Source organism: Pipistrellus hanaki, assembly GCF_964339955.1.
Source record: "Pipistrellus hanaki genome assembly, chromosome: 16".
NCBI lineage: Eukaryota > Metazoa > Chordata > Mammalia > Chiroptera > Vespertilionidae > Pipistrellus > Pipistrellus hanaki.
The window spans coordinates 3,066,334-3,086,248 of NC_140518.1; the positions used below are offsets into that span (position 1 = coordinate 3,066,334).

Here is a 19,915-nt window from a genome sequence, read left to right on the forward strand (position 1 = left end):
GCGTACAGAAGAGAGGAAGGGGCCGGCGTTACCATGACGGCCATCTTCTGGCGCACCGGCTCCGCGATCCAGTCGGCGGTTGCCAAATGGAACCTGATTTCGGCCTTGGAATTCACTGGAAAGAAAGGGACAGGGAGCACGGGTCACTGAGGCTCCAGGGAGGCTCAGCTCCCGGGTGACGACTGGCGACCATGAAACAAAGGGAGGCGAGAAACCCAGCCAGGTGCCCTGTCCTGCGCCAACGTGGGGATCCCAAGCTGCCAGACAGCGAGGCGCTTCGGGACGAGAACAGCCTCCGGGAAGGAATCGCCCAGCGCTTCTCTCAGCGTCCGGGCGGTGAGTGGGGGATGGGCTCCACAAGAACCAGGGGAACCTGTGCTGGGAGCTGGCTGCCAACTCGCCCTGTGGTTTCCCTTTGTTTCACTCTCAGGCCAATCCTAGTCCCACAACCCACAGCTGAGAATCCGACGGCATTCCAAAGAATAAAGAGGATTATTGTAAACTGGCGGCATTTAAGCTTCTGATGAAAAAATGCCCTTTATGCCCCATGAATGCAAACACAGAGTCCTCAAGTCCGACTTCTAAGTCTTAAAGTGAAAGCACATAGCAAGGCACCGGTACCTTTGTTAACATTCTGGCCTCCAGGCCCGCTGCTCCGACAGTAAGATATTGTCAAGCGATCTGCGAACAACACACACCAAAGAATGATTACCTCCTGGAAAACTCTCTCACTTCTCTCTCAAGCACTCATATATATATATATATATATATATATATATATATATATATATATATAGCCCTAACCGGTTTGGCTCAGTGGATAGAGCGTCAGCCTGCAGACGGAAAGGTCCTGGGTTCGATTCCGGTCAGGGGCATGTACCTTGGTTGGGGGCACATCCCCAGTGGGAGGTGTGCAGGAGGCAGCTGATCGATGTTTCTCTCTCATTGATGTTTCTAACTCTATCCCTCTCTCTTCCTCTCTGTAAAAAATCAATGGAATATATTTTTTAAAAAACCCACAAAAACACATATATATAAACCTAACATTCGGGCCAGAAGAGATTATTTGTAGATGTTAAAACTAAAATCAAGGGACCTTGCCAAGGTCACACAGACAGCAGAGGTCGGAAAATGATGACCCAGGTAATGACCGTCATGGCAGCCTCTGAGCCCCGGCTGATGACAGGCTTTCTGCCTCCTCCAGGCATATGCACACCTCAGGGCTCAGATGCAGCTATCAACCCGGCCACAGGGTGTCCTCTCCCTTGAGTCACTTCCCACCTGGCCCCTTTGTTCCAGTGACACTAAGTTTAATTGTATTTATTTTGAAAATATACATGTATTATTGATTTCAGAGAGGAAGGGAGAGAGAGAGAGAGAAACATCAAGGGTGAGAAAGAATCATTGATCGGCTGCCTCCTGGTAATAGGTCAACACTCAACCACTGAGCCACTCCAGCCGGGCTGATTTTATTTATAAAACCTAATTACTCACCTAGAGGAATATCGTTGGCTTGCTTCGCGTCATCCTGTAATGCAATGCACACAGCGTCAAATACATATCACCTGCGGGTTGACTCAAGTCCAGGGCACCAAAGAAATGATGGAAAGCCACGACACAAATGGAATACAACTCCTTCCAGGTTCCCAGCCAAGTCATAGCAGAGGACACAACAGCTTCCTCAGACTCAGGAGGTGCCGTCTCAGAAACACTCCTCCAGGAAAATGGAACTGACTCGTCTCCAGCCTCCCTCCCCCCACCTCAGCTCGGGTCGGGCACCATGGGCGGCCTCGCTCCTCAGAGGAATCACTCCACTCCTCTGCCTCCAGCCGTCCACGGGTCCCCATGCGGGCCTGCTTGCTGGCCTGGGCCAAGCAGGGCGTGCTCACTGGTTTAAGGTGGCTACACTGCTGTTCGCTCCTCAGGGATGCCCGCCTCCCCTCTGTTCTCTGGGCTCACTGCCTTCCTCATCCAGGCCCTCACTCAATGTCACCTTCTCCGGGGCCTCCCAGGCCATCCCACTTAAAACTGCAGCACTATGCCCTGACCGGTTTGGCTCCGTGGACAGAGTGTCCGCCTGGGAAGTGAAGGGTCCCAGGTTGATTCCGGTCAAGGGCACATGCCCGGGTTGTGGGCTCGATCCCCAGTGGGGGACTTTGCAGGAGGCAGCCGATCAATGATTCTCATTATTGATGTTTCTGTCTGTCTGTCTCTCTCTTTTCCTTCCTCTCTGAAATCAATAAAAACTATATATTATTAAAAACAAACAAACACCCTGCAGCACTACACCCTCCCTTAGCACTCCTCTTCCAGGCTTTAGTTTCTCCAAAGGAAAGCACCACTCACATCCTCTGTACTAGTACTTATTTTTCCTATCGCGGTCTCCCTCCATCAGAATGCATGCCTCACACACATTAGGATCTCTGTGTTTTGTTTACTCTATCCCCGCGCCTAGCGCAGGGCACCAGGCTTGCTCTCCACAGAAGCCTGCTGAGTGCGTGAGTGAACCAACGAACGTTCTCTCCCAGGCCTGCAGGTGGACACTGAACGGAATAGGCTGGGTCCCCCTCTCCCGCCCCGGGCCGATCCACAGCCTGCACACAGCGGGCTGCGGTGACGTGCATCCCGAGGAAACGAACGGGAGCCCCATTTCCTCAGGGGTGCTGGGGTTCCTGGAGGCTCAGGGCAGGGTAACTTTCCAAAAGACTCCAGAAGGGAGCAACCACCTGGCCAGCCTCCTGCCTTTCCTGTCCCCTCTGCAGGGCCAGGCGCCCACATTCTCCCTGGGACAAGAATCGGGGCCTGAAGGTGAGGGAACTTCAGGAAAAGCGGGGAGTCTTGCGAGCAGCACATCCTGCGCGCTCTCCCAGCACCCCCACACTACGGCCTCCCCGGGCGCCCAGCCCCGCCCAGTGGCCTTTCTCGGTTGCCCGGGCAACCAGCTTCCTTCCGCTGCGGCCCCTTGGATTAACGGCGCGCACAGCCAATAGGGCCCCGGCTTTCTGACGTCACCTAGCAGCGCGGGCCCGCCCCTTCCGCCTGGCCCACCCAGCTCACCGGGACCCTCCACGCCGTGTCCGAGCCCCGCGACTCCGGGTAGAGCTTGTCCAGGCTGTAGCTGCTCTGGAACCCGGCGCCGTCTACCTGCTTGTGCAGCTCCCGGCGGGGGCAGCGCGGGGGCGGCGGCGGCAGCCAGGCTCTGGCTCGGCTCAGGCCCCAGCGCAGGCACCGGGCGGCCGCCATGTTGGTCTCCGGGTTGCTTCCGGTGGGCGCTCCCTTCCACGGGCCGCCAGGTCGGGTTTCCCGCTGCACTTTGGTTCCGCGCAACTTTTAGCGCCCTCGGGGGGGGGGGGGGGGCGGGGGGAAGGTGGCTCTCCCGCGGCTCCTGTTAGAGCTGCCTCCGCGGGCTTGGCGGTAGGGAAGACGTTGGCCTGGCGGCGAGCTTTAAGGGGAGCCTCGTAGCAAAAGAACCCCCAGGTCCGTGTCCGCCGTAAACACCACCCCTCTCCCTTTCCGAGTCTGTCACCTCCGGGACCGCTCTCCCCCATCTATGAGGCCTGCCTGTCTGGCCTAGTTCACCTCCTTCCCCTTTGACCCTGCTTTACTTATTTTTCCAGCTTATTGCCTGTCTCCCAGCCGGAATGGAATAAGCTCCAGGGAGGCACAGGCCCACTGCTGGAGCTCCAGCACCCAGAACATGGCACATGACAGGTCCTCAATAGGCACTGATAGGGCCGCTTCCTCGGGAATGTGTTTGTGAAAGTTGATTTCCGCTGGAGCGGAGTTTTAGTAACGCCAGGCTCACAGGCAGCTCTGACCAGGATCCGCTGAGCAGGTGTGGAGGCTGTAAGGACAAACACCAGGTGGGAGGAGAGGCAGCAGGTGGAGAAGGAAGAGTGGTAAAGAGAGGACCACGCCCACCCCGCTGCCTTTGGCGGAACCAGCGGTTTTGCGGAGCAGGATGGCAGCCTCTTCCAGCCAGGGGGTAAGGGAGGCCCAGGAGGGAGGCCCAGGAGGCCCAGGCAGGCCAAGCAGGACCCTTTTACAGGGCTGGTAAGGCATGAACTCCAAAATTGAGACGTTCTAATCCCAAGAAAGGTTCAAAGTAGAGCAAGCCGTGTTTGGAAACAGCTAAATGTTGGCTGAGTTACTGTGCTGAGAGGCAGTGTGGAAATGAAAGCAGAGCCGAAGGAATGTTAGTGATTATTAGTACCATTAGTGGCTTCTTAATGAGTGCTATTTTTAGGAAAAGCATAATTATCCAGAAAAAGATGTCCCTGGGGATGCTGGCTGTTTCAAACAGGAGGTCGTCATCAGATCCAGGTCTTACCACCTTAGCTTTATTGATCCAGGCGAATCTCTAGGAGGGAATGCACTGCCCCCTCCCCCAAGCACCCCCTTTGTAAACCCAAACGAGGAAGAGGGTGGCAGCTGGCATATGCCTTTTGGGCTCTAGGTTGGAAGGGGAGTCTCCTGGATCCCTCCCTGTCTGACTTGGTCCCAAGACCTCAGAGGGAGCAGAGGCGTCTCCATGGTGACGGCAATAAGCTTCTCAGGGGAGCAAGCCAGGTCCCCAGCTCTGGGATTATGACTAACCAAGTCAGCCCCGTTCTGTGGCATCGTTGCTTTGCGGCTGGACTCCAGCCCCGTGCGTGACCCAGAAGGACAGGGAAAGGAAGCTGCAGGTTTCCACGGCCCCAAATAAGCAGGCTGCTCGGGCCATCTGGTGCCCTGGATTCCAAGGGAGGAGGGGGGAGAGGAGAGGATGAGACAAGTCACCCGGGATGGAGAGCAGCTGCCAGCCCCTTTCCCGCGGGGCGGGAGCCATCCAGAACAGAGGCCTCTGGGAAGGACAGGGGGAGGTGCCGCCTGCCCTCAAAAAGGGAGGCGGAGCCAGCCTGCCTTCCCGCCTCGGTCCTCCAGAGGCCGAGACAGCACTTCAGGCACCGGCCCTTCTCTGTGGCCTGTGAGCTGGGCTACCACCAAATTGGCTCTTAAAATTCAACATTAGCCCAACTGGTGTGGCTCAGTGGTTGAGCGTCAACCTATAAACCAGGAGGTCATGGTTCGATTCCAGTCAGGGCCCATGCCTGGGTTTTGGGCTGATCCCTAGTTTGGGGGTGTGTAGGAGGCAGCCGATTAGTGTTTCTCTCTTGAAATATATATACATTTCCTATTTCCATGTAATGTTGAGGGTTTTACATGGAAATTGGGAATGTTCAGTATCACGTAGTGGGATTGGATCAGGTCTGTGTTCAAATATTTGAGACTTTGAACTACTAACAACCTCTAAGCCTCAAGATCCCCATCAATAAAACAGATTTTACAGCTGCCTGTCAGCGGGCAACAAGAATTAGCTGCTACTAAGGCATGCTGAGGGCGTACAGGTTTTTTGAAGGAATTTCCTTTTCCTTTCAGAGAGCTGGTGGCTTTTGTTTTTTCTCTGCAGCACTGGGGAGGGAAGTCCAGTCTGACTCGTGTATTCCACACCTTTCCTTTTCCCCCAAGGTGCCGGGCAGGCAGAAAGGAAAGGGGTGCAGCGGGCGCTCCCTGAGCTGACCTCCGGGGGAAGGTCATGGAAGCGTTTCTCATGGGGTTAGGACCCAGAGCCCTCAGAATTGTCCACGTGGAACTGAAGTGTGAAGGCAGCGAGGAACTGAGCCCCCAGACTCAGGAGCCTTGTCTTTGGTTTCTGAGGTCAAAGCTGTTGGCAGGTGTGGGTTGGGAGCTGCGAAATCTGTCCAACAAGGAAGGGGCACAACCATGGGGTGCCCTCATAGCGGGCACTCATAAACAGCAGCCTCTGAGACCTCCCCTTCAGAGCTCCTTGTGGGGTGGGGGGATGGGGCTCGGGAAGCCCTCTCCCCAAAGCTGTGATGGAGGCGGTGTGTGAGACACACAGAAGCACACGGGCTGGGCCTTTTCTGCTTTAGAATACTGGTGCATTTTTTATTAAAGAAGAGAATAAAGCATTTGCAAATATATTTCTCTCATGTATACTTCAAAGGTGATGCTGGTGGGCTGCTACAGAACTGGGGACCAAACAGGCAGGAGCCCTTCCCCCACCCCGACGCACCCCCCCAACCCCCTGGATGACCGACACGTGGGGGGCCGGGAGCTGCCCAGCCCCAGAGGACAGAGGGCTCCGAGGTGTGCGGACGGAGGACCGGCCCAGCTCAGCACAGTGCCGCCCCAAGAGCAGGGGCCCTGGGGGAGCCGATGCTGGAGACCCGTCCCCTTAGAAACAAGTAAGGCATGAAGGTTCCCGCCGGCCTTCACCGGGCCGTCTGCTCCTCCGAGTTCTGGGCCTCGGGACGGGCGGCAGGGACGGAAGCCCTGAGAGGCTCAGGGCTGGGGCCTCGGCATCCCTTAGTTGCAGCTGGACTTTCTAAAGCCTTAACCAGAGTAAGCCCTGACCCCGGCTCCTCAAGGCCCCGAAGGGACAGGAGGCTAAGAGCAAGCTTTTATGGGACAGAGACATGTCCTCCCTCCGGGGGGTGTTTCAGAACCGTTCAGTGGGGGCGAGTCTCGGGCCGCCCAGCGAAGGGGGCGGGGTGGATGCTGGGACCCTGGCTTGTTGCGCATGCCCAGGACTTTGTGGGGGCAGCAGGTGTGACCTGCTGTGGGGTCAGCTGGGGGGAGCATGGGAGTGAATGAGACACGTGATGGTCCCTGAGGTGGGGGTAGGCAGAGGCCAAACTTGAGTTGCAGGTGGGGTGCAGAGGTGGGGGCGCCCCACCACCCAGACCCCAGAAGGCTCAATGCCCAGAAGGCATTTCCAGGGCTGGAACGCAAGGAGGTGGCTCTGGGGGAACGGTGCACCGCTGTGTATGGCTGCGAGGGGTCCTGCTCCCCTCCTCTGATTGGCTACAGGTCTGCAGTGGGTCTCCGGGGAGAAGGCCACCTCACTACGGTAGGGGTGGGGTGGGAGTGGGGGTGCGAGCGTGTGGGGAAGGGCAGGGGCACTCCAGGCCAGGCTGAGGCGCTCTGCTCTGCATGCAGGGCCATCTCTGACCTGGGCAGGGCCCTGGGGGTGGGACAGCTGGTGCGAAGGGAATGACGGTGTCACAGCTGGGGAGAAGCAGTGGGTGGTCACGGAGACCCCGGGAACTGGCCACCGCTGGCCCTGGGGTCCCCCTTCAAGTGTTTCCAGTTGTGGCAAGGGGTCAGGGGGACCTTACATTGCAAATCTCTCAACAAAATCCCAAACTTTGGGGCAAAACAAAACAAAACAAAACAACAACTGGTCCAGATGGCTTTTCGAAGCCTGGCCACAAATCTCGGGTCAGAAAGCGGAGGGCTGGGAATCCCCAGGGAAGGGGGACGTTTGGCTTTGAAACTCTTCGCTGTGCCTCGGGCTGACAGGACGGGGAGGGTTGAGGCCAGGCACGTTGACGTGTGGCTCGCCCCCACACCTGCAGGGGGCACTGTGCCCGCGAGCTCCCGGAGCGGCCTCCATGGGCCTTACTGCTGCCAAAGGCTCCCTCGCTCCCCAGCGGCAGCGGCCCAGGCTCGGCCGGCCCGGCTGGGGGAGGCTGCAGACGGCACAGGTCACTTGCTGCTGTGGGTCTTGACCTTGGTGGCATTGATGTCGGCCTTGGTCTTCTGGATCCTGAAGAAGATCTCCTGGAAGAGCGCCTTGTACTCGGGCTGGCTCTGCTCCAGCCGCTTGTCCACGGCCTCCACGTGCTGGCTCAGGCTCCTCTCGCCCGCCCGGGCCTCGCCCTGGCCCTCCTCGCTGCCCCCCAGGTCCCTCCACGAGCTGTCCCGGGAGATGGGCCGCGAGGTCTGCACGCCCGTGTGCCGCACGCCGGCGCGGTGCTGCCGGCACTTGCCCAGCAGCTCCTCGTACTTCTCGAGCAGCGCGTGGTACTGCTCGTCCACCTCGCGCAGGATGGACATGCCGCGCCGGCGCACGCTGTTGGCGTGCAGCGTGAGGTTGCCCGCGTGCCGGCTGGCGGCGTCCTTGGCCACGATGGCGTTGAGCGCCGTGTCGCTGCAGCTCTTGCGCACGGCGTGGCTGGGGGAGGTGGCCGGGGAGGAGCCGCCGCCCGGGGCCCCGAGCTCGTGCCCGCTGCCGGGCTGCGGGTCGTCGGCCTCAGGGGCCTGGGTGAGGGGCGCCAGCAGGGCCTCGGCCAGGTGGTCCTCGCGGCCCAGCAGGTAGGTCTTGGCCTGCTTCATCTGCTGCAGCTCCAGCAGCTCGGCCTCCAGCTCCTGCACGCGCAGCCGGCAGCCCTCCATCTCGCCCAGCTGCCGCTCCAGCTCCGCGTACTCCTGCAGCACCGAGGCGAACTCGCGCTCCGCCCGCTCCTTGCGCTGCCGCTCCTGGCTCACCTGGGAGCGCAGCACCCCCACCAGCGTCTGCAGGTTCTCGTTCTCCTGCGCCAGCGGCCGGGGGCCCAGCTCCAGGGAGGAGCTGTGCAGGCGGAAGGCATCATCGTCGCACCTGGGAGAGGGGGCGGGGCGGGGGCTTTGGTCATGGGCAAGGCCGGGAGCCGGCCCGGACACTTCCATCTTTCTGGTCCGCGGAGCTATGACCACCCCAGGCCTGCAGTGTCGCCCCTCCCCGGGCTCCTGTGCCTCGCCCACACCTTCAGCAGGCGCCCCTCAATGACTGAGAGGCACCGTCTTTAGCAGCACCCGCATTGGAACGCCCACCAGATACCCACGGGTGTTACACTCACAGGTCGTCTCCGTGAGGGTGAAGGGCACTGAGGTGCCGTGGGAACCCCTCCTGCTTACTAACGGGCAACCTGGGAGAGACACCTACCCTCCGGGTTCAACGTCCTCATCGGAGCAGCGGAGATGACAAACACCTCCCGGCACTGCCCTGACCGTTAAGCTGCTTAGCAGAGTCCTGGGCTCCTGGCCAGGGCTCAGCGATCACCAGCTGTGGGCTCTTGTCAGCTACGGGACCAGTCTCGCCATCAGCACAGACGGTGCACCAGCCCACCCTCTCCCTGCACTCCCTAACGGCATCCGGGCCCTCAGACACCTACCCGGGGCTGCTGGTGCACAGCTCCTTGAGGCAGGGGAAGGTGTGGATGGTGCGCCTGCGCTCCCGCTTCTCCCGGCGCACTCTCAGCTGCTCCAGGCCCCGAAGCTGCTCCACCTGGGCCTGCAGCTCCTCCACCTGGGCCTGCAGGCGCTCGATGGTCTCCGTCAGCCTGGGGACACACACACACACACACACACACACACACACACGCAGGGGAGGGACTGTCAGGCAAACTCACTACCCTCCCAGGTCCCCAGCCTGGGCTTCTGGAGAAGGAGCAGCTGTCACATCCCTGCGCCCTGTGCCCACAGCACTCCCAGCCCTGGGCCTCCCCTCGCCAGCCCACACACACACACACACCCCGGCCTCACCCGTGGATCTTCTGCTGCGCAGCCTTGCTCTCCAGCACCAGCTTCTGGTTGGTCAGCTCCAGGTCGCGGGCCGTCAGGTCCAGCTGCTCGTACACTTTGGCGTGCTGCTCGTTCACGTGCCGCAGCGTGTCCAGCTGTTTGGTCAGGTACTGGGGGTCGGCAGGGGTGGTGGGTGAGTGACCTTTCAGAACGGGGTTCGGGAGACTGTGTGCCTGGGCCCTCCTCCCACTTCTAGGGACAGGTTTGCTTTGCGGGTAAAGACGGTGGGAGCGGGCTGCGGCCTCACCTCGATCTCCTGCACCTGCTCCTCGTTGGTGGCGTACATGTGTTGCAGGGACGCCTCCAGCTCCTTGTTCCTCTCCAGCAGCGTCTTCCCCAGCTCAGCGGCCAAGTGCAAGTCTGGAGGGAGGGGCGAGGGGTGTGAGAAAGAAGCCAGAGGACGCCCCTCACGGTCTGAGCATTCATTCTGAGCTGGGCCTCGGGGACCCCAAGGCGAGCAGGACACGGGCTGATGGGGAGCCCCCGCTCGGGAGGGGACGCAGGCCAGGGGCGAAGCTTTGCACTGGCTGTTGCACCGCCTGGAATGCCCTCGTGCCCCTCCACACCCCACCCCTCTCCGGCTCATCCCTGTCTGCCTTCAAGTCCGTGCTTCCCGTCCCTTTCTCCAGGAGACTGCTCCCAACTATCGGTTTTAATGGCACCGCCCTGTCCCGCACCCTCCCCACTTAGCTGCTTCTCCTTAGCAGGGTCACCACCAGCGCCCACAGCTTCTCCCTCACCTGTCGCCTCTCCTGACCATCAGCTCACAGGGCCGGGGGTGAGCCTGTTACTTCACGGATATCCCGGGACCTACATCAGTGCCTGGCGCCGAGCAGGTGTATCGATCTTGCTCGAAAGAGTGAGTGAGGAGTGTGAGGAGACCCGGGGCAATGACTTGGACCATAATAAGGGAGAGCGTCTTCCTGGGGCCGCTCCCAGCAGGCACTGGGCAGCCCTGGCGTTGGGTTGGGAGGGGACTGGGAGCACACTGAGAGGTGGCAGGCCGGAGGGGCTTGCTGGGTATTGGAGTTTGGATGAGGCTGCAGGCCAGGGACTGAGCTGGGCGCCATGTTCCCTTTCCAGAAGGACTGGTGGTTCTAGGGCCCCTGGAGGATGGAAGGCCTCTGTACTCCCTCCTGGCAAGTTCCAGAGACGCAGCGGGTTCAGCGGGCCGCTCCCTTGCTCCCCACAAGCGGGGCTCCTCTCGGGGAGCCCCAGAGCAGTGACTCCAGGTGGGCTGAGGGCGGAGCCCGGGCTGGCCTCCAGCCAGCGGGGGGAGGTCTGGCCTCAGCTTAGAGAGCCAGAGGGGACTCTGACCGGCCACCGGCCTGGACCAAAGTCCTGGCCGTCCATTCGGAACAAACCTGGAGCCTGTTCCCACAGACACACACAGGCGAGATTCTAAAACAGCTTTAACTCGGGCAGCAGGCAGCTGGACCGAGGCCAGGTGAGGGGGCGGGGCAGAGCCCAGATGTCACCAGGGGAGGCCCTGGTTGAGGGTGCAAAGCCGCGACCCTGGAGCAAGGCCGCGATGACCATGGCTCAGCCTGACAGACAAGCCGCTCTCCTCAGCACCTTCCCGCCTCCGACAAAACATCAGCTCACACACATCTCAGCTAGAAACCATTAGCCATGAGCAGCTCATTAACCTGCTGATGGTGATGCCAGGAAACACCCGCTACCTGGCAGGCACTAGTGGGGGAGTGAGGGAGGGATGTGCCCGCTGTGAGCTGGGCGGGTACAGAGGGAGGGGCTGGGTGTGAGGCTGTGCACTGCAGCCCTGCGTGCTGGGTGCCCGGTGGAAAGTCAGGGGCCCAGCAAGACCACCTCGAGGGCCACACTCAGCACCTCCGCCCCTGGGATTGCCGGCAGCCTGGAAAGAGGCCATTGCTATGGGGTCGCCTGCGCGGGTGCGAGGGGCCAGGCTCCGTGGGTGGCCTGTGTGGACCCCCTGCAGAGTCCCAGGGCTCAGAGGGAGCAAGGGACAGTCCTGACCTCTGTCCTCTGCCCTCTGCCCGTCCTCCCGGTGAGCATCGGCGCTGCGTGTGTTCCTGCAGCGGCTGAAGCCACACTGCAGACCAGGGACAGGCCCTGGGAGGCAGCGACCGTGACCTGGGCCCCTGGTGACTCAGGAATGGGGAAGAAGGGAACAATAGGAGCTCTGGGGGGTGGGGAGAGTCTCAGGGACAATCACAGGGAAACTGGATCACAGTGCAAGCTCAGCTGGTCCAAGCTGCCAGAGGGGATCTGGAGAAAGGTCTAGAAGGGCTGAGGGGAGCCAGTGCCGGGGGAGGGCAACGCCTCACAGAGGGCTCCAGGGAGGGAGGCCTGGGAGTGGGAGAATCGGGGAGCTGGCTAAGCCGGAAGCCCGAGGAATGAACAGCGGCCACAACCAGAGCACCGGGCCAAGCCAGGGAAGGTGCAGCCGGACCCCGGGCTCTGGGCTCCTGCGGCGGCTGCCCCTGGGCCAGCTGAGGTGCCGCCCAGGAGCAAAGCCCCAGAAGCCTGCGAGGTCACGGCCAGGAGACTGGAGGTCTTTGAAAAGAAATGCTGAAATCCCACTGCGCCCATTGATTGGCGTCTGGTGGGCCACAGACTCTGGAGCAGGGAGGCAGGAAAGGGACAGGGGACAGGCCCAGGGAAGGAGAGACTAAGATAAGGGGGGCCGGGGAGGAGGCCATCTACCACCTGGCCGGGCTGCGGGTGTCCCGCTTACAGCCTACAGGGCCTGAACATCAGGAACTCCGTGTCCACAGAATCGGGGCCCGGGCACCCAATCTCAGTGCCACGCCGGAGCCCCCGCCGGAGACTGAGCCTCAAGGTCAGGCACCCAGGACTTCAAATGTGTGACTCAGCAGCCCTGTCTCAGTGGAAAGAGGCACCCACCGGTCTGCGATGGGGAGGAGTGTGTGCTTACTAATTCATGGTGCTTTCTATTTTTACGGTGCCGGCAGGGGGCAGGGGGCAGGGGGAGCCAGGGACCAGGGGGCGGGGAGCCAGGGACCAGGGACCAGGGGGCAGGGGGAGCCAGGGACCAGGGACCAGGGACCAGGGACCAGGGGGAGCCAGGGACCAGGGACCAGGGGGAGCCAGGGACCTTGCTAATGGGACACAACAGCAGCACAGTCAGTCAGCTCCCGGGAGAGGCTGGGCCTGCCCTGAGGGGGCCGTGCTGCTCCAGAGCCAGGCGGCTGGGCAAACACCCCCCGAGCACTGAGGGGCACCCGGGAGCAGCTGGGCAGAGCGCTGGGGAATTGGGTAGAGAAGGGGCGCAACAGGCATCCGATCCCCATGGGGCCGGCTTTGGGCCAATACTCATGCCACCCTCCAGCGCCCCATGCTGGCCCCCCGGGTGGTGCCCCAGGACTTGTGCTGGGACTTCCTCCAACCCCACCCAGCTCCCTAGGCCTTGCTTCCCATCGCGCATGATCTTTCCACGTTGTCCAGGCCTGTACAGCGTCCCCTACACCTCCCATGCCTGCCTCCTCCCTCCGCTCAGAGGGCCTGTGTGCGAATCTTCGAATCTGCCTGCCACAGCGCCCCTGCGGCTACCGGCTACTACCGGCCACCACGATCTCCTGCCTCCTCTGCGGGATGTGGAGTCCCCGAGGGCAGAGGTCACCCCCAGGCTCAGCACTCATTGGTGCTCAGTCCTGGTTCCAGGGCTCGGGGTACCCTGCTGAGGCCAGGAGGGGCGGCTGGCTGCAGAGGCCACCCCCCGCCCTGGCCCAGAGCGGGCACCCAGCCTGGCGGGAGCTGGACTCCTCCCTCTCTGGGAGCAGCAGGTCTCCCCCCCTCACTCCCTGCTCCTCCCCCCACAGCTGGCCGGGCATGGCGCCAGAGACTCCATGGAGCAGGAACGACATGAGGCAGCAGTAATGTCAGCATCTGCCTCCCGGGAGGGGAGGCCATTTTCCAGCCTCTCCTCCCAGGCCGCCTCTTCCATGAAGCCCTCTCACTGCATCCTGTCACCCGCACCCAATCACAAGCCCGGCTCCACCTGGCCCTCAGCGGGCGGGGCTGGGGCTAGCCCAGTGTCTGACCCGTAAGGGGAGCCTGGTGGGCGTTAGTGGGATGCAGGAATAGTGCCAGGGTTGGGAAGGGGTTGTCACAGCCAGTATGGGGCCTCTCGCTCCAGGCAGGGGAGCCGCAGGCAGGCTCTCGGGCAGAGAGTACGGCAGAGGGCAGCCCAGCACGCCCAGTCCCACACCAGCCCTCAGAGGCTGACTACCCCACATTCCCAGCTCAGGACTGAGCCTCATTACCGCAGATCTGGCCATGTGAGGATGTGGGTCAGGGCCAGTGACAAAGGCTCTAGGATCTGGGTAGGTGTCTCCCTGAGGTAAAAGCCAGGCCTGGGGGCGTGGGTGGGGCCCCGGAGCGTGTGTGTGTGTGTGTGTGTGTGTGTGTGTGTGTGTGTGCACATTCAATCAGACCTGTGTCCACACCTGCCCACCCGGGACTGTGGTCACCGCTCCTGGACCCCCTCCAGCCCTGGCCTCCAGGAATGAGGTGCTCTTGTGGGGAGAGGGTGGATGTGACTCCGGCCCAGCAGGCCTTGGCTCTGACCCTCAGGCCTACTCCTCCTTCCTGTCCTAACAGCCCGGCCCCTGCTCTTAGTGATGTCACTTCGGCCACCTCATCACCAGCTTCTAACCCGGTTCCAGGGGCCCTCGCTCCTCCCAGAGGGAGGGGGGAGGTGGCTGCCTCTAATCTGGGCTCTTGCTCAGAATTGCCAAACCTGACCCCCAAACCATGAGCAGTTAGGGGGGGGGGTTTGGGGGAGGGCCAGGGGACCCCAAATCTTCACCTCTCCCCTGGCTGGGTAGAGGGGAAGGGAGTCGGGGAAACTTTCCGGGAGTCTTAGAGGCTCAGGAATTCTGGCGGGGGGGGGGGGTGTGTGGAAGGTGTCGCTGGGTTTGGGATAAGATCATCCTCCCCGTCCCCCCACACGCTCCACCCCTCCCAGCCAAACACCCGAGGAGCCACGTCCCGGCCTCCGAAGAATTCCAGCCGGGAAACCAGGGGGCCTGGGCAGAGCCTGCCTCCCAGCTGGGGTGGGCGAGCGGGGTGCAGGGTGCCCCTGTCCTTCGGGGAGGAGGAAGGCTGCTCCCCCCACTTTGGCAGGTCTCCCCGGGCCGGGCCGGTCTCCGCGGGCAGCGCGCCCCTCCCCTCCACGTCCCCGCTCTGCACACGCAGCACCCATGGGAGTCCGGCCGCGGGGTGCCGCCGCCCAACAATGGAGCAGCGGACAGAGGTCGGGGCGCCCCTCGCTCTCCGGCCCCGCTCCGTGCGCACTCACCCTGCTCCAGGTCCTGCTGGTCGTACCAGGGCTCCTCGTCCTCGGCGGAGAAGTCCTCCATGCCGGCGGCCCTCCGCATGCCCGAGGGGGCGGCGGGCGGGCGGGCGCTGCGGCGGCGGCGCTCAGGGCCGCGGCGCGGGGCCCGGGACAATGCGGCGGCGGCGGCGGCGGGCCCGGGCTCCCGCGGCGCGGACTCCGGCTGCGGCGGCCCCGCCCGCGCCGCGCCCCTCCGCCATCGGCCGCTGCCCCGGCGCCCACGGCGGGCCGATGCGCCGCGGCGACCGGGCCCGGCGGGGTCCTGCGGGGCCGGGATCTCCGAGCGGCGGCGCCGGCACAAAGGGGAGAGGGGAGGGGACGCGGGCGGTTAGGCCACAGGGAGGCCGGCCCCGCACGCAGGGCTGGGAGCTAGGAGAGCGCCGGCGCCGCGGCGGCCGCCCCCGGCCCGCCTCCCGTCCGCGGAGCCCCCGGCGCGCCCAGCGACCCCCGCAGCAGCGGCCGCATCCCGGCCGCGTCTGCCCCGCGTCTCCCCAACCGCCCGGAGCTTCCCCAACCGCCCGCTCCGCGGGGCGGGGCCTGCCGCCGCCGGCCAATCGGAAGGCGTATGCAAAGGTAGAGGCGGGGCCGGGGCGGGGCCTCCCTGGTGCCCTGGTTTGGCTGTCCATCCGCCCCTTCCCTCCAGGCTGGGCTCCTTGGGTTTACTACTAGGTCTCACTGTCTGAAATTATTTTATTTTATTTACCTGTTGTGTTTCTCTAGCTCTGGGTCACCTGGCAGCAGCAAGGAACTTAGCCTTTGTTCACAGCTGGCTGCTCAGTGCCCAGGACAGCCTGGCTTACTGACACCATGAATGAGTGTTCACTGACAATTACAGTACCTGTAAGGCGTTGAATGTTTAAATGCCTGTGGCTAGAAACCTCAGGCCAGAGGAGGCGAGGTTGGAGGGTGTGTTATGCGCATTCTGGGCCTTCCTCTTTAAGGTTCCATTGCCCTCTCCTTGGGATCCATAGCCTATATCCAATGATACCCATTAAAATAAAAAACTTTCACCTACCCAAGCATTCTTTCCTTAAAGGAGTTTTCAGACTCCAGCATTCATCTAGCTCATTTTTTTAAATTATTTTTTCTTAATCCTTACCTGAGGATATTTCTTCCATTGATTTTTGGACATAGGGGAAGGGAAAGGGAAAGACAGAGAGAGAGAAACATCAATGTGAGAGAGACACATCGATTGGTTGGGATGGGGATCGAGCCTGCAACGGAGGTACATGCCCCTGACCAGAATTAAACCTTCAACACTTCAGTGCTCGCCGATGATCTAATCACTGAGCTAACCAACCAGTGCCATCTAACTCATTTTTATTAGGACCCACTATATGCTGGCACTACTGTTGAAATACCCTGATTATATCCAGCCACCCTCCCTGCGCCCCAGTTCCAGGAGCAGTGCCTGGTGGGGGCGAGATGTCACCAAGGCTGGATTCTCCTTGGACTCAGGCTGGACCCCCCTCAGTCCCATGAGGCTGGGGGGGCGGGGGATGGGCTGAAGCTGGGCAACCAGCTCAGCCAGGTTTGTGGAGCCTCCCTGACAGCTTCCCAAGAGGACAGAGGATGGAGGATGGAGGCCCAGGTGTCTCAGAGAGCTGTGGATGCCGGGGATGGTTCCTGCTGTGCACCAGGCCTGTGCCGGGCCCTTTGCCAAATCCGGTTCCTCAGAACCCCGGCTCCTTGGCCAGTGGGACCACTCCTGTGCCTTCCCGGCAGGTGTAATCCTGTTTCCTAAACGGTTGCAGGAGGAGGAAAACGAGATGAGCCTTTGCAGCAGGAAATTCCTTTGTCTTCCTGAGCTCCCGGCCAACAAGCCCTGGGATCCATTGCAGGCCTTTTCCTCTCAGCGGAGTCTAGAGCCCCGTGGCTGGGACTTACAAACCCGCTGATGGTGGGAGCCCCAGAGCCGGTGCCTCATCTGTGGGTCACACAGACTATTTCCTTGTCAGGAGCGTCCAGACGCCACGGTGACTGGTGACGGACTCAGCCTCCACCAAGCCTTGGGCTCTGTGACTCCCCTGCGGCCGGTTTCACACTCGGGGACCGGGGGGCGCTTCCCCAGGCCCCATCCCAGGAGCTCCCGGGGCCTAGAGGCGGGATAGGGACCCGTGGGAGCTCGGAGCCCGATGCAACTGCAACGAGGCAAACGCCCTCCCTGTGGGGTGCGCTGGGGACTCTGATTTGACCCTCTACTGTAGGGGTGTCGAACTCAATCAGAGAAGGGGCCAAAATCTAAAATCCAGCCTAAATCGCGGGCCGAATGGTTTACTGAACAGTCATAAACTGACAATGTCATAAACTGACAGCGGAGTGCAGTGATGACAGCGCGGTGCGGGCCACATTGCAAGGCCTGGCGGGCTGGATTTGGCCCGCGGGCCTTGTGTTTGACACATGTGCTCTACAGGCACGTCCAACCCCCAGCCCGGCCCACCGGAAGTGACGGCGCCCCCGGTGCTGACGTGGAGGGTCTCCGTCACTCCCAGTGCCCCTGGGGGAGGGCTAGGGTGTCCAGCCAGAGCCTCTGGGCCTCTGCCACCTCCCCTCCGCTCCCTTCCCGCTCATCTTGGATTGATGTCCAGGGATCCAGTGGCATCGGGACCCCTTCCCCGGGTGCCCCCACCCCCGCAGGCCTAGCTGTCCCCAGACATCCCCGCGCTGGGCACCGGCTGCACTGAGTGCTCTTGCCCCATCTGTCCCGTCTGTCCACCCACCAGCCTGCGGTCAGTGCCTGGCAGGGGGAGGCGCTGGATATAGTTGAAGGAGTGAGGTCATCTGGTGCCCCTCCCCCATCAGCCATCTGAGTCTGTCCCAGGGGGCGGGAAGTGCTCCCATGTGTCTACCTCGAATCCCTGCAGTTAAGCCTGCCAGGCCTGTCAGTTAGGGGGCATAGCTGAGTGTGCCCCTGCGGCCTCACCTTACTCTTTTTAAAATCCTCATTGAGGATATTTTTTCGGAGAGAGGGGAAGGCAGAGAGAAACATCGATGTGGTGGCCTCCTGCACATGCCCGGCCAGGGCCAGTGGGGAATACCACCAGGACGCGGTGATGGACTGGCCTTGGGGTGACACCAGGGGAGGCGGCAAGGGTGACACTGATTTGGGGGAAGTGCCGTTTACTGACACGAGGCTTATAGACGAAGGTCGGGAGAGAGAGGACCGGGTTTGGGAGAGGGACAACGTGTGGAGAAGAGAATCACCCACAAAGTGGCAGTTTGTTTTCTTTACATTTTACAAATCCTCACCCGAGGATACGAGGGTATGTTTCCTGAGGACATGTTTATTGATTTTAGAGAGGGAGGAAGGGAAAAAGAGAGAGAGGGAGGAAGGGAGAGAGAGAAAGGGAGGAAGGGAGATAGAGAGAGAGAGATATATATTATATTGTGGTTTCAATTTGTATCTTTTTCATGATTAAGATTCAGCGTTTCATTTTTATTTTTATTTTTTAATTTTTTAAAAACATTTTTTAAAATATGTATTTTATTGATTTTACACAGAGAGAGGAATTGAGAAGGATTGAGAGTTAGAAACGTCAATGAGAGAGATACATCGACCAGCTGCCTCTTGCACTTCCCCCACTGGGGATGTGCCTGCAACCAAGGTACATGCCCTTGACCGGAATCGATCCTGGGACCTTTCAGTCCGCAGGCCGACGCTTTATCCACTGAGCCAAACTGGTTTCGGCTTATTTTTATTTTTTAATTGATTTCAGAGAGGAAGGGAGAGGGAGAGATAGAAATATCAATGATGGGAGAGAATCATTAATTGGCTGCCTCCTGCACACCCCCTACTGGAAATCAAGCCCGAAACCCTGGGCATGTGCCCTGACCGGGAATCGAACTGTGACCTCCTGGTTCATAGATCGATGCTCAACTACTGAGCCATGTGGAGGGGCAGGCTCAGAGTTTTTAAGGTCACTCTGGGCTGGACTAGAGTTGGGTGCTTTGTAGAGAGGACTGGATTTTTTAAAAATGCCAAATAAAGGTGCCATTCATTCGTTATCTCAGAGCGATCAGAAAAGCCACGGAGCCTGCCCAGGGTTTCATCCAGGGCCGGGAAAACACGTCTGGAGCAAGGACAGCCCCTCTGTCCAGTCTGCTCACTCAGTGAACTCTCCCCTCCTTCCTCCTCCACACCTGTCCTCCTCTGCCTTCGCCACTCTTCGCTGCCTCGATGGTGCGGCCCTCATTTTTCACCGGTGGAATTCCTACGGAAGCCGAGTTTCACCTCCTTCTGAAGCGCCTGGGATTTCCAGAGGCTTGCAGACATGGCATGCACGATGATGTTACAGAAAGAGCGCAGCCTCTGTAGGAATGAGTTGGATTTTTATTTTTACTTAATTATTTTGCTTTGCTCCTTACTAGTTGTGTGACTTTGGGGGCAAATAACTTAAATGTTTTGGGCCTCTGTTTCCCCAAATGTATCCTGTGGATAATACTTACCTCAGAGGTAGGATTCTGTTGTTGGCGATATGGTTGTCACATTATTATTATTATTATTATTATTATTAATTGCTACTACTACTATTTTGCCTCTATCAAAGGCTCACTGGTTGAATCATGGCTGATTCTTTTCTTGATTCTCTCTCTAGATAATTGCTCATTAAGAGTAGGCCCTGAGCCGAAACCGGTTTGGCTCAGTGGATAGAGGGTCAGCTTGCAGACCGAAGGGACCCAGGTTTGATTCCGGGGCATGTACCTTAGTTGTGGGCCCATCCCCAGTAGGGGGTGTGCAGGAAGCAGCTGATTGATGTTTCTAGCTATTTTCTCTCCTTTCTTCTCTGTTAAAAAAAAAAATCAATAAAATATATTTTTAAAAAATGAGCTCCCATTTTTGACAGTGTTGCTAAATACCAGTCCCTCCGCACCGCACATTTGTTGACGGTGGGAGTCCCTCAGATCCGCGCTGCTTTCCCGGAGTTCGCCTTCCTCACGCTGAGCCTGGGCTGTCTGGACACGTGAGTTTAACAGGTCAGAAAAAGGGGAACCAAGAGAGCAGATGCTAAACAATAGTAATAATAATAATAATAATAATAATAATAATAATAATAATAAGAAGAAGAAGAAGAAGAAGAAGAAGAAGAAGAAGAAGAATGGGGAGGACAGGATTGACAAGGAGTAAACTCCAGGGAGAGAGCTGGCTGAGAAAGCGTGGGGACCCGGAGG

General features: G+C 60.0%; 2 protein-coding genes and 1 long non-coding RNA gene across 4 annotated transcripts in view; 1 reads left to right on the top strand and 2 right to left on the bottom strand.

Moving 5' to 3' along the window:
• The window catches only part of MRPL58 (mitochondrial ribosomal protein L58), a 4,085-nt gene extending 800 nt beyond the window's left edge, over nt 1-3,285 (bottom strand). The window contains exons 1-4 of one of the 2 annotated variants that reach the window (XM_084863147.1): nt 3,058-3,285; nt 1,495-1,528; nt 622-681; nt 33-115 (exon numbers count right to left, since the gene is read on the bottom strand). In XM_084863147.1, the coding sequence (XP_084719273.1) occupies nt 33-115; nt 622-681; nt 1,495-1,528; nt 3,058-3,243 (363 nt within the window). In that variant the 5' untranslated portion in view covers nt 3,244-3,285. The remainder of the gene's footprint in view (nt 1-32; nt 116-621; nt 682-1,494; nt 1,529-3,057) is intronic. The other variant, XM_084863146.1, reaches the window with a different exon arrangement.
• Nucleotides 3,280-7,243, top strand: LOC311611226. The gene is made up of 2 exons (XR_014793091.1): nt 3,280-3,985; nt 5,509-7,243. It is a non-coding gene; the product is annotated as an uncharacterized lncRNA (long non-coding RNA).
• Nucleotides 5,921-15,249, bottom strand: CDR2L (cerebellar degeneration related protein 2 like). Its single transcript, XM_084863145.1, has 5 exons — nt 14,711-15,249; nt 9,656-9,768; nt 9,370-9,518; nt 9,000-9,167; nt 5,921-8,446 (listed from the first exon to the last, which is right to left on the bottom strand). Exons 1-5 carry the CDS (start codon nt 14,787-14,789, stop codon nt 7,552-7,554), a joined length of 1,404 nt encoding a protein of 467 aa, XP_084719271.1. The 5' UTR covers nt 14,790-15,249; the 3' UTR covers nt 5,921-7,551.
• Between the last annotated feature and the right edge of the window lie 4,666 nt (nt 15,250-19,915).